The 20,942-nt window shown below is 39.8% G+C and overlaps 1 protein-coding gene across 6 annotated transcripts in view; it reads right to left on the bottom strand.

Moving 5' to 3' along the window:
- The window catches only part of LOC139691587 (amyloid beta precursor protein binding family B member 2-like), a 400,834-nt gene that overhangs the window by 247,965 nt on the left and 131,927 nt on the right, over positions 1–20,942 (bottom strand). For all 6 annotated transcript variants that reach the window (XM_071589484.1, XM_071589483.1, XM_071589482.1 and 3 more), the window contains one exon: positions 600–1,056. In XM_071589484.1, the coding sequence (XP_071445585.1) occupies positions 600–1,056 (457 nt within the window). The remainder of the gene's footprint in view (positions 1–599; positions 1,057–20,942) is intronic.

The raw sequence follows: 20,942 nt of genomic DNA on the forward strand, positions 1-20,942 counted from the left end.
ATATATATTCGGCAGAGTACATTCAGAACTAAACTATATAAATCTATGTAATTTACATATCCACTACAGGGGGGCTATCCCGTCTGTCCCTGTGCCATCACTCCCGTTACCACCAAAGTTTAAGAAACCAGAAAATCACACTGCTTTCCCCTGTACAAATTGTCATAAAACATTATTTGGGACTTGACTCCGGTGCCCTACAGTCAACATCCGAAATACACGTATCTACCAGGGCCTTACTTCGGTGACGGAATTGGAATAATCAGTATCGGTTTCCAGCAAACCGACAAGGCTCAGTCGCAACTGAGAATAATTCTTAGATGGAAGAATAATCCGTAGAGGTAGAGTGACTAGATTACAGGTATTTCAGCCGAGAAGATTTTACAGTTTGATTTCTCGGATGCAATCTAATATGAAACCCGTTGGTATGTTATCAGGTGGTACCCGAGACTAGAGCTACTAAATGGTTTAATATCAGGTGGACTGTCGCCTCGCCCATCAAAACGAGCATTAGTGCCGATTTCTGTGGATTTCGGACGCGAATCAACTGTTGCAGCTGTGAAATGTCACCACCAAAGTAATGAGGAAGGGGGACTCACCGGTTGTTCTCATTCGTGTCGTCTTCACCGTCTGCGACGCCATCACCGTGCTCCTCATCTTCGGCCCTCTCGCCGTCCTCGTCTCCGTCCTCGGCCTGGTCCATGAGCACCTCCCGCACGGCGACCTCCTGCTTGGGAAGTTGCTTCCTCTTCGTGGGCCCCGTCACGGGCCCAGAAGTCACGTCAACCCCCATGGAACCTATGTCCAGTGCGGCGTAGCCCCGGCGGCCGATGGCTCCGCCGTCCTCCGGGCCCTTGGACACCCTGCCGCCGCGGCAACCCTTGCCTCCCCCACCGCCACCGCCCCCTCCGCCACCGGCCAGGCACACCGCATCCAGCTCGTGGCAGAGTTCTTCGTATAGGCGCTCTGCTGTGTCGGTGTTAGAGTTGAGAGCATCATCCAGGCGGGCTGGGTCCAAGTGATAATTGGGGTTCTCGTAGCTGAGGAGTCCGTTTTCTGCAAGGGAGAGAAGGGGTTTTGTTAGGCTTTAGTCAGAGGTGATGTACAGAACCTTTCTATCCAGCAGAAACGAAACTTCCGACGGAAGATAACCATCAGTCATCATCAATGGGATGCTAACAGTTGAGCTCCGATGTGGATGAGCCCACTGACTAAACCCCAAAAACACTTCTACCCCAACACGGCACAAAGCAACACCCTAAATGAAAAAAGGACTGTCGAAATCTTAATGGATAGGACACTAACGTCACGCAAGAGAATACCTATCGTCACATTAGGATGTAGAGTATGCTGCCAGTATATGGGATCCACAAGACATAAATTTAATTTCGGAATTGGATCGAGTTCAGCGAAGGGGGGCTAGAATTGTCAAAAATTGTTATGACCAACGCAGTAGCGTAACTACTTTGCTAGAAAATTTAAGCTGGGATTCCCTTACAAAGCGGCGTTTACAATATAGATTAAACTTATTAAAAACATTTAAAGATGGATCCTTTTCCGATGACATCAAGAACATAATACGAACCCCAACGTATTACGGGCGGAGGGTTCACTAATGTAAGATTAGAGAGATCGACTGCAGGACAGACAGATTTAAATGGTAATTTTTTCCGAGAACAATAAGAGACCAGAATTCTTGTAATCGAAATCCCCCAGGAGCCAGCTCAACATAATAAGTATTAACCTACAAGGTAGTGACTGCGCATGGTTATACGATTATATTTAAATATATGTATATTTTTTTGCAGGTTCCCCTTACCTTTCCCCGTCCATTTGAAAAACCCTAACCCCCTCATCCCTTACCCTTTCCTCCTGGTGCTGCACCCCCTGCCGCACACCTTTTTGGTGGCTTGCAGGGTATTGATGTAGATATGTAGATGTAGGATGACGCCTATTTTCCAGATAAGTAATTATCTCCCTGTAAAGTTAGGTTTTCACGGTGCACAGATTAACAATGGCTAATCCCAAACTCTAGTAAAAATCCACTCCCGAATTCTTGTAAAAGTACCCGAATCACAGCGACGCCCTACACTACCATAAACCATTCTTCAAAGCTGCATACCTTTTACCTCCTTCCATTCCCTCAAGCATGCCTGTTTTTTAAATCTTAATATCTTCTTCTCCTTATATACATCCCCTCTATGTCACCGTTTCCAACTTTCCGAAACCGATCAAAATGACCTATATCCAGTTTTCATGTCCAGTCTCTGTTTATGTCCCAAACAACGCTCCCTCCTTCCTTACTGTGGCTAAGCACATTCTCGTCACCAAGGTGATTCGAGAAAAAAATGATTCAAAACAATAATTCCTGGGATTTATCACAGAGTACATTGCACACAGTCTCATTCACGGGTGTAAGGGTGTGTCAAAAAACGGTGGAAATCCACAGTTCAGATACTTACTTGGCTTGAATAGGGTTATAGTTCGGTTCTCTCAATTATCCGTGTGGTGTCTGAGACGGTTACATACTTATGCTTAACGAATTTCCAACGGGTGGTTCGTAAGAAGAGTATATTAGAATTTTTGGTTGCATTTCCGTAGGAATTATTGTTCAGTAAGTCATCGTACTAATACGTAAAATAATGTGTTTCTCTTCCCTTTGTTATACTTAAAGCAAAACAAGCACGGACAGCTTAACTGCGCCCCTATGTTGACTATAGGCAGGAACATGCTACATCCCATCAACCCCTATGGGATTTCTCTCGGAATGAAAATGGCTTAGAAATGGAACAACTGACTGATACGCCTGACTGGGGCATTATTCTAGTTCTAATCCAATTCCTATTTATATTATTTTTTCAATGTGAATTTTAACCCATTTTAATGTTGAGAAATGAATGCTTGAGGTGATGGAAAAATATTAATCAAAAGTGAATTACTAAGTGAAATCCACCCCATTTGTGCAGGCAGTGTGAAACGTTACTGTAAAAAAAATTCTAAAGGGAATAACTCCTAAAAATTCAAAAAGACTAATCTTTTCATGAACGTGGTCCAAAGACGTTCACACAAATGGACAGAACATCGATAAAAAACGCAAATTTAAGATGAAGAATGTCTCTTTCCTCCGGCCAAAGTTTTTATAAATACGACACATCATGTAGAGGAAAACAAATCATTAAAAATAAACCAACACTGAGACGTGAGAGTAATCTTAAAAGAAATAAAACCATTTGAAAAAAAAACTTTAAAAAAGCCTGAGATATGTTCCCATATGGTAATCGTCTATGATATTAGAGAAAATTGGCCAACAAAATACCTCATATTAAGAAAAAACTCGAGCATTTGAACATAATTAAAACAACTTTGAATGCGTTACATGAAATATGAATAAGCAACAAAATTCTGAAAATCCAGTCGAGAGTCAAGTAATAGGTGTAATATACTTTATAAATACTACTTTTACGATTAAAAGAAGGAGCATTACTATGTATTTCTTAAAATATCTTAGGAAAAATGCGACTCCTTGAGGTAACAATAACAAAAAGTGATCACAGTATATGATATTAGTGAAAAATGAAATAAGAGAAGGCCATGTACACGTGGGGAATGTTCCAAGAAAAGTATAATGCTCGCTTATAAGAATCGAATAAAAAACCTCTCGACATCCTCTTCACTGGATATACTAATCCAGTTCAATATGCATGGTACCAAAATCTTAAAGACTATTTCGCGAAAATTCCATTATTTCCAAGGAGAGGTTTCTTACATTTGTGATGCATGTCAGAACAGGCTATTCCGCGGGTTGTCAGAAAAAGTAATAGACTATCCTCATCAAATCAAAAAAAGAATAGATCATACAAAAACTACATGTAACAAGAACTTTTTCTAACAGCTGTAAGATTATTTTAAATATTCACTTCCCGAAAAAATAATTGATCATCAATTCTGCGGAATATTTAAAATGTTTCACGTCTACTGTGGTGTAGATAGGAGGGAAATCAGGGAGATCAATTTTTCACCTTTGACCTAGTGCCTTTTATTGCACCTTGGTATATATAATCAGCCGAGGAGAAAATGAGGCCAACTGATGAATAGAGGATTGAAAACAAAAGAATGCATTGCAGACAATACTGAAAGAAATTATGAGTTCCAAGAAGAATGCCATAAATTTATTTTTTTTACTTTTTTCGAAAGTAAGACGAAACGTTTTTTTACTGCGACCCTTTTGGTAATCTACGCAATTCTCACAAAGTTCTCCAAGTTCCACATGAAATCCCTGCAAACAATAGTTGAATTATAAAACATAAATTAAAAGACAAATAGGGTCGATTGTGAAAATTATGAAATCCACAGAAAAGAAATTCTCCGCATTATCTTCAAGGTAGGTCCTCTCGTTAACTTCTTTGGAAATTATATTAGAGTGTCAAAATTTCTATTAGCTAATTAGATTTTGTATAAAATTGCAAAGTTTTTAAAAGGGATAAAATACTGGACCACGTTTGAAATTTACGATGCACATGTCATAAAGCAAGGAAAATTGACACGTTTCTCCCACGCTGCAACAAACATCTTCAGGCGTGAAAATAAGTTCGTTGCAAATGGGACGAAATGTCTGGGGTGGTAAAGTCACTGCATATTGTCATTGCGCCAATAAAGTGCCACATCATCAACGCAACTGTTTAAAAGAGTAAAATATCAACTCCAACTGTTCCATTTAAATTGATTCATAAATGTACTACGAAACGACAATTTTCATATTAAATTTACTTGAAACTTCCAAAGAATACACTTAATTAAACATAACAGTTTCAGGCTTTGTGGAATTCCTTTATAATGAGGATAAAAAAGAAACTTCTTACTTCCAAAATAAATATTTAATATTTCATGACCACGGTTACCAACCTGATAATGATGCGCAGCATTGAGAAACCATGGTCGTGAAATATTATATCTTTATGGTGGAAGTGTAAAGTTTCTTTTTTACCCTCAGAATATACTTAATTAAGTTGAGAAATGGTTCAATCGATGGGCAGAGATGACCATTAGCGACAAATACTGACGGGCATCTACCTAATCTCCTACACGAGCCATTTTGAAATACATTGAACGACATAACATAGTTGTGGTCATTTTTGCGTGTAAAAATACTGACGCACGCGCATTTATAAATTTTCGACCGGTGGTCCGGTGTGAAGTGTAACCGAAAAACGTTCTATAAAGACAAAAATCAACGCTTTCATTAAAATACACCCTGCAAGACACCGCTTGGGTGTGCGTCTGAGGGGTTAATACACAATAAAATAATTTGACCAGAACATTACCCTACCGCGGTAGAACAATGTTTCCATGATCCCCTATCGTACGTGGAAAAAAAATGACGTCTTAAATCTATCTGTTCTACACTTATCCTATCTAATTTCATTAAGCAAAGAAAGACAATAATTAACTTATGAAGTAATAATATGAAGAACAATGAACGTATGCCATTGATTGGGTAACGTTCGTAATAATCGCACACATTGTTCATTATTGAGAATTGTTAAAAATACAACTGCACAATTTAATGCTAGATTTAAACAATAAACTACATGGACTGAATCAGTGATTATGCCCTCAGTGCACAAAAAACCCACCTAAGTAGACGAGATTCGAAACCACGAAATGTTGGGGGTTATCAAGTGAGAATCAGCGCAACAGCGAATGAAAGCACTGACGATTATTACACATTCAACTAACAATGGAACAAGCGAAAGTATAAATTAGACAGTTGGTAATTATGAAAATTAAAACAGGCTGCGAACTCAGTATTTGCAACGTTTGGAGAACGAACGAGTCAATTCTACCCATTCAGTCGACTGAGGTGTTTTAAACCATAAAGATAAAAAGCCCAATTATTCATTTTAACTATATCAAAATTAAAAAAAAAGACAAACCAAAAAACAAAAAAAAACGCACGCCATGCCAGAAAACGTCAAACCTGCAATAAACACTTGTTGAAACACGAATATGCAATAATTTAACCGATCACAATCGGGAAATAACATTTGATTCAACTGTGGGGGAAAACAAGTTATTCGACGGCTTTTGCGGGAATTCTGGGACGTCCCTTCTCTCCAAAGCAATAAATAAGGATTTACTTGCAACATGTCGGACAATAAACTGCAAGGGAATTTCTGGCTGCTGAATGTAGTAAACGAGGCTTCCAGTGGGAACGTACGTACGCTGTCCCAGGTAAGTATTAGTAGTGGTATTGATTTTCTGACGCTGCCCGTATGCAAAGGTCACCTTTTTCGCCACTCTGCTGCCTCCCTCCCCCTCACTCACCCTCTTTTCTCCCTCCCTCCACCCCTCCCCTTCCACCCTACTTAAAAACACAAATACTCCCCTTTCCTTGTGCCCCATACAAGTCGCGCGAACCGGGCCCATATACTAAGTAGTTTAGAAGTCACCACTTATAGATATCGCACAATATTTGAACGTCACAACTGGGTATAATCAACAACAAGCAGACTTGAATTGTTGGTCTAGCAGCGTACTTAAAATGAAAATGTGGTCACATGACACAAAATTAAAATTTATTAAATCATTCGCGGTTTCCTTTTTATCCCAGTAGTAGTAGTATTTAGGGGAGGCGACCGACAGCTGAGGTCATTTGCGCCTTTGGGGATGGACAGGAAGGGTGGAGAGAAACCCGGCGTCGGCATTAGCCTACTCTTACCAAAGGCGCCAAGGGGTCTGCAGCTTAACGTCCCATCCGACGGACGGCGTACTCACTCAAGGTGCCCTCCACAAAGCACCTCAAGTAGGGATACCACTGAAAAATATTCAACACCGCCGGGATTTGAATCCGGGGCCTCTAGGTGGGAAGCCAGTACGATAGCCATCGCAGCAATCCCGATCCCCTTCCATATCCCTTCTCTATGAATAGATTCACATGTTTTTATCACGATGCTTAAAATTACAATAACCCAGGTAAACTTAGCACACAATACATCATTAACTTTCCAATCCTAAGATTCGAATAATCCTTGTTTGTCATTCATTCTTGTCTCTTGGTCTTCCATTACAGATTTTCCCTTTAATTAGGAAGGGGCAAGAATGGTATAGGGATGTTGGAAGGAATTAAGGGAAGAAGGAAGTGTACTGAGTTGAAGAGGGTCTTATTGTAGAGTAACCGGGTTGTGTTTTGTTAGGAAAGCCAAGAGAATTGTCGCTGTACCCTTTGGAAGCTTGTGCCCATCCTAAAACTACCTTAACCGGTAGATTACCAAAAATACAAATTATGTTTCTAACTAATCCATTTTCGTCAATATGTCTCCATCTAATTCCTGTTTTTGTTGAAGAGTTCTCGCCATAATATACTTTCCTATTTCTACTCCATACTCCTCGTTCCCCACATCTGGCAGTCCATTTAATCTTCAGCATTCTCTTCTTCATCACCATGTTTCAGAGGCTTCTTCTATTTTTCGCTGCTAAACCTTTCAAATGTTCCACGTATCTGATCCGTAGAGTGCCATCATCCATACAAACGTCTTGACGAATGACTTACTTGTTTGCAACTTCAGGTGTTCTCTTAACATAGCAGTTTCCTCTTGTTCAATTTTGAAAGCCTTCTTAGCACAAAACATAGCTCGCTTGATGTCGGTCGAGCTTCTTCAACTCCCAAGTTATACTGCTCTGCATAGGTAGCTCATCTAATTTTGATATCTGCCCTATCACCTTCAACACTAGAATTTTAGTTTTCTTCTTGTTGAAACCTATATTATATTCCTGAATTACTTGGTCCATAGCATTCAGAGTTGCTAGCAGTTCCTATCGTGTTTTTGTCGAATTACTTGCATATTCGACATGATAAATTTTAATTGTGTGGAATATACCAAATTTTCATTTCACTTTTGGCATCTGGGGATCACTCGACCACGTTCACCAAAGGTAATTGGCGATCCATTGGAAAAAAATCAGAGGACAACCGATGAAAGACACAGAGATAAGAGGGATGAAAATACCAGACATTAATGCAGAATCTAAGCAGTAGGAGGGTGTTTATTAAATAGCAGACATATAGACCAGATGGACAACAACAATAAGAATTTAAGATATGCACAGATGATTTTCCAAGAGAGTAGAGAAGCTAATACTGGACCAAATCACCATAAGGAGCATGGAAGACGGAATAAAGATGGAAGTAAATATATTTGGAACATTCACACAGCCTTTTAACAAGTACTATACAGCATAAAAGCTTTGTTCTGGAGTGACATCTATGGCTGGCAATTGTAAGCATTTAAACCACTCACTCACCAATTATCGCATACGAAAATTACATAAAGTGCATTTGTTCCCAATCCATAATTTCAACAATCCACACTTAACAATCAATGATTACCCAACAATTCTTCGTTCCATTGATAATGGTATTAGAGCCGTCCCACCGGTAGTAAAAGCTTTATTGATATGGTTACATTTCCCCCCGGTTGTATCCACAGCAACGCTATATACCATTACAAACAAACAAGATGGCGTGTTTCACTAACGGCAAGTTTGACACATGGATATTCCTCACCCATGCTCAAATACAGTCAGTGGCAAGCTATCGAAGTAATTGGATAAATAGAGTTTTTCTCGGTGTGCCATTCATAAGTAGTGGAAACGGAAACATGAAACAACGAAGACAAAAAAAGACAGATGGAGACTACAGATATAAAAGTATAAGGATAATATCAGATGGAAAATAATAAGAGAGATAGGGAGAGAGAGAGAGAGAAGAATGAAAACGGAAGTAAGAAATGTACGATCGAAGCCGTGCGGCAGTGACATCCATACAAAAGAAAACTCAGATCTGATTTAAAACGATAGATAGGTATAAAATATATGTATTGATAATATTTCAAGTGGCTAGAGAATGGTAGGACGGCCGAGGAAGAGATGGACAGATAGCACGAAAGTGAAAAAACCGTTCCTAGATTAAATTTACAACGACACTCGACGAAAAAAATATGTAAAAATATTTGACTATTTTCCCAAAGTAACGACGAGATGGATTCATTTCTAACCAGGGCACTTTTCATCTTCACTATATTTTTTATATCTCGTTATTTTACTCACACTCCCCTTATTTTTCTCGAAGATTTATCTGGCCGTAGATAATAACATGCTTATAATAGTCTTTAAACTTGACAGGCAATTCGAGGACCGGTAATTGAGTATCGTCACTAAAGGACAAAAATAGACAATGACCAGGCAGTGCCCCGAACCCCGTCATGCAATCGACCATTGCAATAGTATTTGTCAAGCTTGACTGAATCTATAAAAAAAAACAATAAATCAATTACTGGAAGCAAAATGTATTTTTCCTGCCAATAAATACATTTGAGTCAAAAAGGAATTTGAAAACTCCAGGGGGGGAACGGCTTTTTTTCAATAAAGTTACCGTAGGAAAATTAATAATTTAATCACAATTTTTCAGGGCTGATAAATCTTTATTACCTTATAAATTAGACATATAATCAGCACATTAATCAAAAGAAATTAACCTAAAAATAAGCTTCAAAAAACTATATCGGGTGTTAACTCAGGAATTACTAAACCATTCGAAGTAATGACAAATGCATAGACGACTGGATTCTACATGAATAGTTTTATTGAAGAATAAGATAGGAAGACAGCAGAGTAGACGGAGTTGTGACAATTACATTCAAGTTATTACCTAATTAAAGATGCCATTATCATGGATGATATATTTAAGGAATAAAAAAATATATTAAGTAATTATTTCGTCCAAAACGTTCATTAGAGTCCAAAAACTTACATTAATTCCTTTCTCAGAGTGAACACATCAAACAAATCGCTACATCTTACACTGCCGCTTGGGGGACAAAGACAAAATAATTAGGCAGTATTATAAAGTACATCAAGTAAACTAATATACGGGTCTTTGCGTTCGATAGTGAAATCTATTTGTTTTGAGGAACTGACAAATGTTTTTGTTTGGTTATCATATGAATGAACATCCGATAGTACAATAAATACTTTGCGCTTCAGTTTTGTCAATTGATATTTCACATGTGCATAAATAAAGAAGTACCGCTTAAATTCTTGTACGTTAAACACGTGGTGAAAATCCAACATGGCCAATTGCGCATTAACAATGACGTCACCTTTTTCTTTTTTTGGGCGTCCCATCTCCCTTCATTGTTCAACCACTTGCGCTTCCTTTACCAGTGGCACACAAGCAAACCAATTCTCTTTAAAATGCGGTTGGAATAACTGGAGCAGATGAAACGACACCCGAGAAATACCGCATTAAAGGGAGGCGCCAGTAGTTCTCTCCCGACCGATACAACTTTTTCTGACAAGTAGGACGTGGTCTCTCGTCCAAACGCAAGGTGGACCGATTACTCATTCTTCCTCCCCTCCTTCCAACCCCCAAGCAACCGTGTCCCGAAGGAAAATAAAACATAATCTCCCCAGGAGACGACGCACGCTTCAGTGTTTTATTCCGGGTGTTCGGTCGACCGCCTTGGCGCCCCAAAGGCGGGAGTTCGGGTCGAACGCCGCGCGACGGTGAAGTCCCCCTGAAAAATCATTTCTCTCGAACGATTGCCTTCTAGAAAGCCATTTCCCCGAAAGTCATTTTCATGAAAATCACTCTGGGGTCATGAGACGATGGGATTCGTAGTTTTCCCACAAGCGTAGTTCTCTTACACCAACGCCCATAGCGTGTCGTGCATATGCTACGCCCACATTGCATCCAATTCCGAGTATCCATCTCAACACTCATAACCTATTACTCGATACTTTTTCGAGTGGTGGTAGTAGTAGTAATAGTAATTCGGGGAAGAAACTGACAGGTGAGGTCATTTGCACCAGTAGGGGATAGGTGGGTAAGATTGGCACAGATAGGATTTTCAAAGAATGACGGAAGGAATTTGAGATAGAGAAAAACCCTGCGATGGAATTGGCCAATCAAAGCGACAAAATGCACCAAAGGGTCACAAAATTCAACGAACCATATGACGGACGGCCTAACGGCCTTCCAATTTTTCCAAGTTCCCTCATAACTTTCCTCAACATCAGGCGTAATGGAAAAATACCTTCAGACAGACACAGGTCGCACAGATACAAAAGGGACTTAGCAATTTGAGGGGATAGAGAACCTAATTACTTCGTCAGGTATATCATCTCTCCCTGAACAAAGCTTATTCCTAAGGGTATGGCGTGTGCTGATAATTTCATCTCTGGAATGAAGGAATCACGACTCCAAATAAGAATGGGGAGATATTTTTAAAAAACCTGCCGCCACCCTAATTCGAACCAGGGCCCTATGGGAAAGGGAAAACCAGGAAGTTAGCCAACCTGATCGCTTTTTTTTTCAAAAATGACATTTTTTTTAAATTTTTCCGTCGGTTATTGTGACGCACAGAGAGAAAAATAATAATATATTAATGAAAAATATAATGGAAAGAGGAAATTTTAATGTGATATGTGAATCCTTGTCGGTTCCACTGATCACCAAGCAGATATGACAATAAGTATTAAAAGCACAAAATTACTTGTTATATACCTTAATAATAAAATAATATCCATCCGATGTAAATAATAATTACAAGTCACGAAAAATTTACCTCATTAAAGAACACCGTGAACTAATTCAATTTCAAGAGCGATTCTAAGATGGAAAACGTCTCAAGTATGCTAAAGCAGGTTTCCCAGGTCGAATTTCTTCATGAATAAATCATGAAATCTCACAGGAGGAGGAGGAGGAGTTGGCATGCGTCTGCCAATATTCCGTGAAGTTCTGTAATTTAGGAACCTTTGTCGATTCTCTACAAACCGACGGCATGGCTGATTGGCTTTTCTGCACGCGTGCGCAACGGCCGTGCCCTTCCAGGTTCGCGAGAGCACGTTTTTGCGATTCCGCCATTCTTCTGTGATCACTTCAAAATAAGAAACTGTGTTGCGAACTGAACTACTATCGTGAATTGGTGAAAATTGCCGATATTTGCATTTTGCACAATTGAAGCAGAATAATTTTCGTAAAGAATTTGTTTATAAATAAGTCATTTAATCAAAATCAACGTGCCACGCATTTGAGCCAATAAACTGATGATATTTTGGAGCCTTTCTGAGTCCATCCTCACCCTTAATTAATTCTCCTCAGACGATAAATTCTTCTTGCAAATCAAAAGTTGTGCCATGGGCAGCAGGTTTCAGCCCTTCCTATGCAAACCTCTTTCTTGGTCTCGCAGAGATCAAAATTCCTGTTAAAACAACCCCTGAAACCTCTACTGTGGCTCAGATACATCGATGATATTTCCCTTCTCTGGCCACATTGTACTGATTCCCTGAAAACTTTCATTTCCGATCTCAATACTTCGTCCTCTGTCTCCTTCAGTTAACGTAACATTAATAGACCATAACGTTCACAACTCTTTACATATAAAACCCGCCAACCAACAACAATACTTATATTATAACAGTTGCCATAGATACCACACCAAACTCTGCATTCCTTATCCCTGTCCATAAGAGGACACAGAATTTGCAATGACCCCGACTCACTTGATAATTTCCTCCCAAATCTAAACTGTTCCCTCCTCAAACGAGGTTATCCTGAATCCCTCCTGAAAAAAAGGATCCGAAAACATGCGTACACTCCCAAACCTTCCTCCACCGCGGAAATCCACCCTCTTTCAATTCGCACCACATATTTCCCTGGCTTGGAATCTCTACGATCAATCCTAAAAGACCTCTACCCTATCCTCAAAAGTCATAATGCCACCGCCAACCTTCTTCCCAAATGTCCCTCTGTTACTTTCAAACGCCCCGCCAACTTATCAGAATTTCTCAAATCAACCAATCCTCTCCTTAAATTCCCAGCCCGTCCCAAAACCACTCCCAGCAATAAACCTAGATGCAAAAAATGTCCTATTTTCAAAACCAGAATCCCATCCCTCTCCCACCCGCTTTTGAAATCACTCCCACCAATTCCCAACTCCCCATGTACCTCCAGCAATGTAGTTTACCTTCTGAAGTGCCAAATTTGCCCTGCCTCTAACATGGGGGCACCCCCGTAAGTACCCGGCCTGACCTAGAGATGGCGGTAGTTGTTTGAAAAATATCACTGTATTAGAAAGTACGCAATCTATTAAGCATATGTTTCAAGCTAGAAGACGCCATGTAGTTTAGAATTTGTTTGGTAGCCATCAATAGTGAACGTTTTCAGTGAATTCGTGAAAAAGGAGAAAAAAATCTCAAAAAATGAGAAATGCAGATAAAATACTCAAAGTGTAAAAATTACTCGATTAAACCGGGGTGGAACGAATGATTTTTACGCTTTTATTTTTTACCCTCCATTTCCCAACACATAAGCGGATTCCGGTCGAGTAACTGCCACGACATCTGCCGCAGTTCCTTTTAATACTCCGAAACTGAAAGGCGATATGCGAATGTGAATTCCAACATGCCGAAGACGAAAACTCAACCACTTAACTATTTAAGCCCCTCCTTAGGTACTCCTAAACTGAACGGCGATATGCGAATGTGAATTCCAGCATGCCGAAGACGAAAACTCAACCACTATTTACGCACCTCCTTAGATCATGACATCATCATATTTTTAACGAAATCTTTCACTAAAATGTCCTGATGTTGAGAATCGCGCACATTATGGTAATCCGAATAATCACTAACTTACCTATTCATCCACCACCATCACCCATACTTGATCTCTCATTAAATATCATTCCAGCCAACTGATCCTTTAAATCCCAATATGAATGAAAAGAAAACAATATTTTAAAAAAAATGGCACCAACTCATTTGCTCGAAATCGATCTTCTTCCATTGTTTTCTCTCTTATCCCAAAACAAAAGAAAGTCTTTCAAAAGATATAAAAAAAGAATAGAATCGCTACTTTTTTCGAAGCCGAGCCAGGAAAATTAATCTCGGCGCTGATGTTCATTTTTTTCATCCTGCAGGGCGTTAAAAAAAAAAGAAATGCGTGCGACGCACACGGTCCCGAGATTAAGATGAAGTGGCGGATCATTTGGTCGTATTAAGATCGGGAGAAAGATTAAGATGAAGGGCTTACATTATTGCGAGGCGCGCCGCCTGGAGAGTTTTTTTTAGACTCCCGCATGGGTAAAATGGCTTCCTCCTTAACCCCTCCCGAGCTGGTGAATGGGAAGTGTAGGGTGGGGGGGGGGAGAATGGTTTAGAAGTTTTTGACACACAACTCATAACGACATTCGCAATTATCTGTGGTAGTTCAGCCATCCCCGGGGCGAGAGTGGATTTAAACGTCAAGGATTTCATTGAAAAATGATACAGATGGGTGTGGGGATAAATGAAGGTTACTCGTAAACGGGGGAGGGGGTGGGAGGGATTACGGTCTTTGGGGGAGGTGTACCGTAATGAATGCGCGTCGACTTGTTATCCGGATGCGCTACAATTTCGGCAACATCGGCGCCATGACACTTGACAATCGACAATCACGCTGCCCCATTCTCCAACAAAAGAGGAGTCATTTGGAATTCCGCGTTAATGTTGGCGACGCCATCAGGCACAGAAGGGCGACTCTCTCAAGTCCCCCGCGTCACTTGGCGAGGATCTCTTTAAAATAAATATAAAAAAAACATCCCGAGCGAAAGAGCATTCTCACACACGGGTTTTCCTACGAAACGCGCTCGTTTTAACTCTCATAATCTCAGAGCATTTATTCCCAACAGGGTGCTTTCGCATGACTAAACTCCGCAAAAGATTAGGGGGGAGAGTCAACGACCTTTACCACTTCCTATAAAATTGGCCGAGATATAAAAAATTTAAAAAAAATATGCAAAAAGATTATGATAATGATTCTAATATCGATTAGCTTGCCTTTTCAGTTCGGTCTATTTTCATGAGACGAAGATTTTTTCAGGGAATTAATATGCTTCCCTCTTTCATCGTTAGAGAAATTTAATAAACAAATTGTGGACTATTTAAGATTATAACATTAATTTATAACTAGATGAAAAGCCTGCAGAAGAATATGCAATAGAATGTATCCTGGCACATCGTCAGAGTACAATACCCATTTCAAAGGTTGGATGGCCCCTAGGGACTATTAATTTCCAAGCATCGTGGGAGCTGCTTAATTCTTTCTTCATTTCTTAGTAACTTCCGCATGCCTTCATGCTCTCTACAAAAGCCAACTTTCTTCCATACTCTACGCCCCGCTTACATCTTTAAGTTCTACCTTCTAATATCATGGCATTATCAAGAAACCTCCACATTTACATTTTTTTCTCCGTCCAACTTTTTGGCATTCTTCGGATTTTCCCACCAACAACTTCCTCGAACAACTTCTCTTCGTCCAACTCATTTTTTTTCCCATTCTTCTTCTCCAAATCCACATTTATATCCACGCCCGTCCTCTTTATTTCCACAAGGACCAGGCCTCGCATCCATTAATTCTTATGTAAGACTTTAACAAAGCATATACAGTATTCTCCGCATCTTTAATCAATTGTAACCGTCATCTCTTGCACTCTTGTTCTTGGAAATCCCTCTTTAAATGCAATCCTTCTAATATGATCATTAAAATTCATCCCATTTTCCTCTCAAGTACATAAAAAGGTCCATTATCACCGTTGCTGTTCAACCTGTATGCAGAGGAAATGATTAAAGAGGCATGGGAAGAACTGGAGGTAGGAATGAAAGTGGGCGGGGAATTCGTAAAATCAGTAAGGTTTGCTGATGACCAAGCTTTAGTTTGTCAGTCAGCCAAGGGGTTGCAAGCATTGCTGAGTGGATTGGAAATTCAGTGCGACAGGTATGGGATGAGAATCAATATTAATAAAACAAACGTTCTGCGATTTTCTAGAAAGAAAAAGGCTAAGCTTAACATTAAAATAGGAGGGCAAAAACTAGAGCAGGCAGAACAGTTCACGTATCTCGGTAGTGTTTTGGACCAACACGGTCAAAGTCGTAGGGACGTAAGGAGAAGAATTGCGCTAGGCAAAGAGGCTTTCACAAGGAGGAGGGAGTTGATGACAGGGACGTTGAGTAAGGATGTTAAGAAAAGACTCGTAAAAACCTTGATATGAAGCGTAGCTATGTACGGCGCGGAAACGTGGGCATTGAAGCAGGAGGATAGACGTAGATTGGAGGCTTTTGAAATGTGGGTGTGGAGAAGAATGGAGAAGGTGAAATGGACAGAGAAGAAATCAAATGAGGAAGTACTAGGTATGGTGGGCGGGGAGAGGGGTTTGTTGAAAGAAATCCTAAGGAGCGCTTTTCCCAGTTACGCTACCGAGTGTAAGAGGACGCCTCGGTAAGTTAACTTACTAAAGCACTCGGCCGGACCTTGATGGATTCAGATTCGAATCCCGGTCAAGGCGAATAAATTTTTACACTCTGAAATTGTTACATTGTAATGCACACTTAGAGGATGACCCCTTCAAAAACAAATTACTGTCACGGCATCTCCCGCAGTTTCTTGGAATTACTCTTTGCCAACGTCAAAATTGATCGCCTCTCCATTTATATATAGGGTAAAAAGATATGACGGTATAAACCACATCTTGTTTCTTAGGGTAAGATTCTGAGACCCGACATGTTGATTTTAGGCCAGTTTTCTTTCCTGGATAACCTAATGAGTCCATTTTATTAAGGTATCTATGACAGGGAAAGGATGAAAAATTGCAGTGACGAAACACTATTTAATTGAGAACTGTTGAACAAAAGATAACAGATCACCGAGCGACATGGAAACATTCTTCGTATGACTCACTGCTACTTCAAAACCCTCCCCTCCCTCCCCCCCGTCTCCTACCACACCACCAGACCTACCCCCTTCCCTCCTTTCCTTCAACTTCCTCGTAAAACCCATGTTCTTCGACCTTGTCCGTCTCGTCTCCTCCCCTTCTTTCCCTTCGATTGCCCCAAGGCCCCCCCCACCTCCTCCACCCCCGCTAACCCTTATATCCCCCTCTATCCCTGGCATTTTGTGTGCATTCACCTTGAACTCCCACCAGGCATTTTACTTTCCCGAAACCCTTCTCCTTCGCCGGCGGACAGAACCAGGTGAACATCAATACCATTCTCTCAAAAGAGAAAAAAACCCATTGGTTGGGGAGAGGACTTGGGGTGACCAGATTAATAAAATTGGTTTTGGAGTATTAAGGGTGTTTTTTTTTGGTTGGGGAAGTATTCATTAATGGGATTTGTGATTCTAATCGCGCTGCCAAACACGAATAACGACCGATAATCACAACATACAGGATAATCACCACATATAATAACATCATACAATTGCATTACTTTCGGAAGGCACCCTGTAATTACTAGTGCATGGGCCATTAACTATGGGTTTATTTTAACGTACATAACTTTATACCATATGATATCCTAGTCAACCTTATGTATTATTTGTATTCGTTTTCTCATGATAAGCATCACCTCTTCACTGTTATAAGATATCCTCACACAGCTTATACATCAGTGTCGATTTTGCAGGTAGTTCATACGCATACGACGGGCAATCTAAATTAAAATCGTGTGACAAACAAGTCCCAGTTGATGCCAACAATGGTAAATATTATGGAGTTCTAGGTAAACAAGATGGCGTCTATCAGAGAAGACATTTTCTTACGCAGATGTTTTAATCATCGAGGGATGTGAAATTAACCTCATAAAAACTTCCCCATAATTTTAGAATTCTTTTTTTCTCATTTATAGAATAAGCTGTTTCTACTAAAACCTTTTTTTTCAACTTTGTTGCAATGGCTCTCCGTTATATATCCGTGGCAACGACGTCAACAAATATAAAATTCCAAATAAACAAGAGGTCGTGTTTCAGGAACAGCATTTTCTGTAAACACACAAACACACACATACAAAGAAACGAACGATAGTAATAATACGAGTATATCATTTTTTTTAAATTTGTAGATGTTTTCGCAACAAATGCTATAGTCCATGGACATGCCTAGGTATTTATTCTCAACGCTGGAATTTCATTGTTTTTCTACGTATCTATAATATGCATACCTTAGCAAAACGAAAATCACAGCGCAAAATAACTTTTGATTAAAACTCACGAAAATACCAAAATTAATTTTCATTTGCGAGTTTCGCAACTTGCTCAAAGTTCCCGAATTGATATGAATATTACAATTTTAGCTCGCTTCCTGGTCATTATTGACGTTTCGGGTACCATAACACATCCCCACGCGCTATTCCTTCATTATAATTCTCATGATCAGTTTCTGGCTATTGCAGTTTCTTTCGATTTATTCAATTTTGTTTAATGCCTACTCTATTTGTAGAAGGAAATGATAAAAGGTAGAACGTTTGGGTAAACGGGGTAGACAAGAGAAGAGAGTTAACTTCTTAAAAAGGGAGAAGAAGTTACAAAGAAAGGTAGAAGGAAAAGAGGTAGCAAAAAACAGGAGGAAGTTTCCGGAAAACTTAAAGAGGAATATAGTAGTCAATAACCCTCAAACCAATCTTCAAACCCAAATATAATGAATCAGATGGCGTGTTATACCCCAAAAATTCGAAAATGGGGGAGGAGGGGGATGAGGGATGAAATTACCACATTCACAACAATTACTCCGAGTCGTCAAGAGTTAACGTAACGGAAAAACGAAGACCCTGATCGGTTTTACGTGACGACGCCCTGCTTGATGTGGGGCAGCAAAGTGAGGACGAGAAGGCGCAAGATTACACAGCGCCTGACGTTCGTCTTTTATTTCCTTTCCCACCCCCCACCCTCGGTCGTCGGAGATTTATCGGTCCAGTTTTTCCCTTCCTCAAAAAATCATCCGACACAATCGACTCCTCTCCTAAACACGCTCAGTTCTCCGTTCACGGCACAACATCACGCGCTGACTATTGTCGCAGATGGCACCTTGGGGAGGACGGGCCGAAACGTCATTAGGCCGAAACGTCACCGTGCCGAAACGTCGCCGGTTCGCCATTTTCTCGCAAATTGAAGTTTTGATACAAAATTGAAGTGAGAGGGGTGAAAAAAATTTATTAAAAAAATAGTCGCAAGACGTAAGGTGAGCTGGTTAAGCTAAAGTGGCGACAGTAATTGAGTTTCGGGCGCCCCAACAGACGAGGTCATTTCACAACGTCGACATTAAGTGGGAAAAACGATTACATAAATGCACATCATCCTCCAACTGGGACGCGGGTGTGGGAGAGGGAGAGGGAATGACCGGAGATTTACACTCGGGGGAAAAAGGGGGAAGGATTAAGATTAATTTACCCGTATGACTGTCGGACATTTCAACAACGGCCCCTGAAAACCGCACTAATTAACTCAACCCTTGTATTTAAACAAATACTTATTCAACTCGTTCGAAAAACCAATGCTCCGCGAAATAATAATTAATTATAATTATTAATACAAACATAAAAACAAATGCTAATAATTCCGAGATGCCACGACAGTAAATTTTAACGGAGTCATCTGCTAAGTGTGAATTACACAATGCAACAATATTAGAGTGTAAAAAATTATTCGCCTTGAACGGGATTCGAACCCGGATGCCTCGATACCCAGTCGAGTGCTTTGGCAAGCTAAGCTACCAAGGCTTCTTCATACACTCCGAGATCAAGGTGGCTTTAAAGGAGCAACTTTTTGTGACGAAATAACCAAAATTTCGGAGTACAAGAGGAAGCCTTGGTAGCTTAACTTGCCAAAGCACTCGGCCCGATATCGAGGGATACCAGTTCGAATCCCAGTCAAGGCGAATAATTTTTAACCTCTGAAATTGTTGCATTGAAATGCTAATTATATTGAAAATTGATTCGGGTACGTTAAAGCGATTTTCATGTTAGTTAAATAGCATCATTTATATCTGTTGGGTTGGGAAGTTGAAGGAGGTAAGTTTCAAGGTATACAGCAATTAGAAACAGTGAATTAAAGGCTACACTTTGCTATGCACACCAAATATTAGTCTTTCCTGAACATTAACGGCACGCAAAGTCAAACTGAAGTCTGTAAGGCAGACCAGAGTACATAGTTACTTACACAGGATAGATTTGTTAAATTGTACCTTCCACATAAATAAGATGTTTTTCCCCAAAAAAATATTAATTTAAGGTAATTGTTAAGTCCCTCAACTTTGAAAGAAGTAGGGTCTCGAAAATTTAAGAGACTAATTGAAATGGGGACAACAAGTGGGTAGGTTTTTACAATACATCAGGGGATAAGTTTCTGAAACAAGGATAAACCAAAATTATAAAGTACTAAAAACGCAGACAATGAAGAAAAATACTTAGCAATATCTTTGGCGGTTTATTTCGCCAATAGTGACACGAAGAAGTAACTAGGATTTTTGCCCTAGGTTCTATTACCTCGGTCACTAGGAATACTAGGTAACCTAGTTCAGTTTTCAATATCTTAGGATAAAAACCCGTGAAAAACACATATGACTATCTGGAAAAAAAAGCTGAACAAATTTTATCTTAACTCTGTAAGAGTAACATTCATACTATTCAAAACTTCTCAAACGGAATACTAAATACCGTGGATTGTATTATTTGTTTCAGAGCTCTACATAAAAGTGACTCCACTAATCAAAGTTTTAATTAGTTCGATCTAATTAAAGAAAGGCACGCGATCACATTTTTTATGACCACGTTTGGTATTATTTTTATTTAACACTTAATAATGCGTTTGAAAATCGTTGAGTACGAGGGTAATCCCTGAAGTCACCGATCCAACAAAGAAAAAACCTAAAATTTTGGGAAAAAATGTCTTCAATTTTATACATAATCTCCTTTCAGCTCTCTATACACTTTTCCCCAGCGATGTTCAATAAGTTCGATACCCTTTTTTATAATAAGATCTGTCTTGCTCCTCAAAATAGCCATTAACTGCCGACATCACTTCTTCACGGTTGGATAATCTTTGACCACCGAGCCACATTTTCAATTGTTCGAGC

The sequence above is a fragment of the Hetaerina americana genome, unplaced genomic scaffold, assembly GCF_022747635.1.
Source record: "Hetaerina americana unplaced genomic scaffold, ioHetAmer1.1.p SCAF_38, whole genome shotgun sequence".
NCBI classification, from domain to species: domain Eukaryota; kingdom Metazoa; phylum Arthropoda; class Insecta; order Odonata; family Calopterygidae; genus Hetaerina; species Hetaerina americana.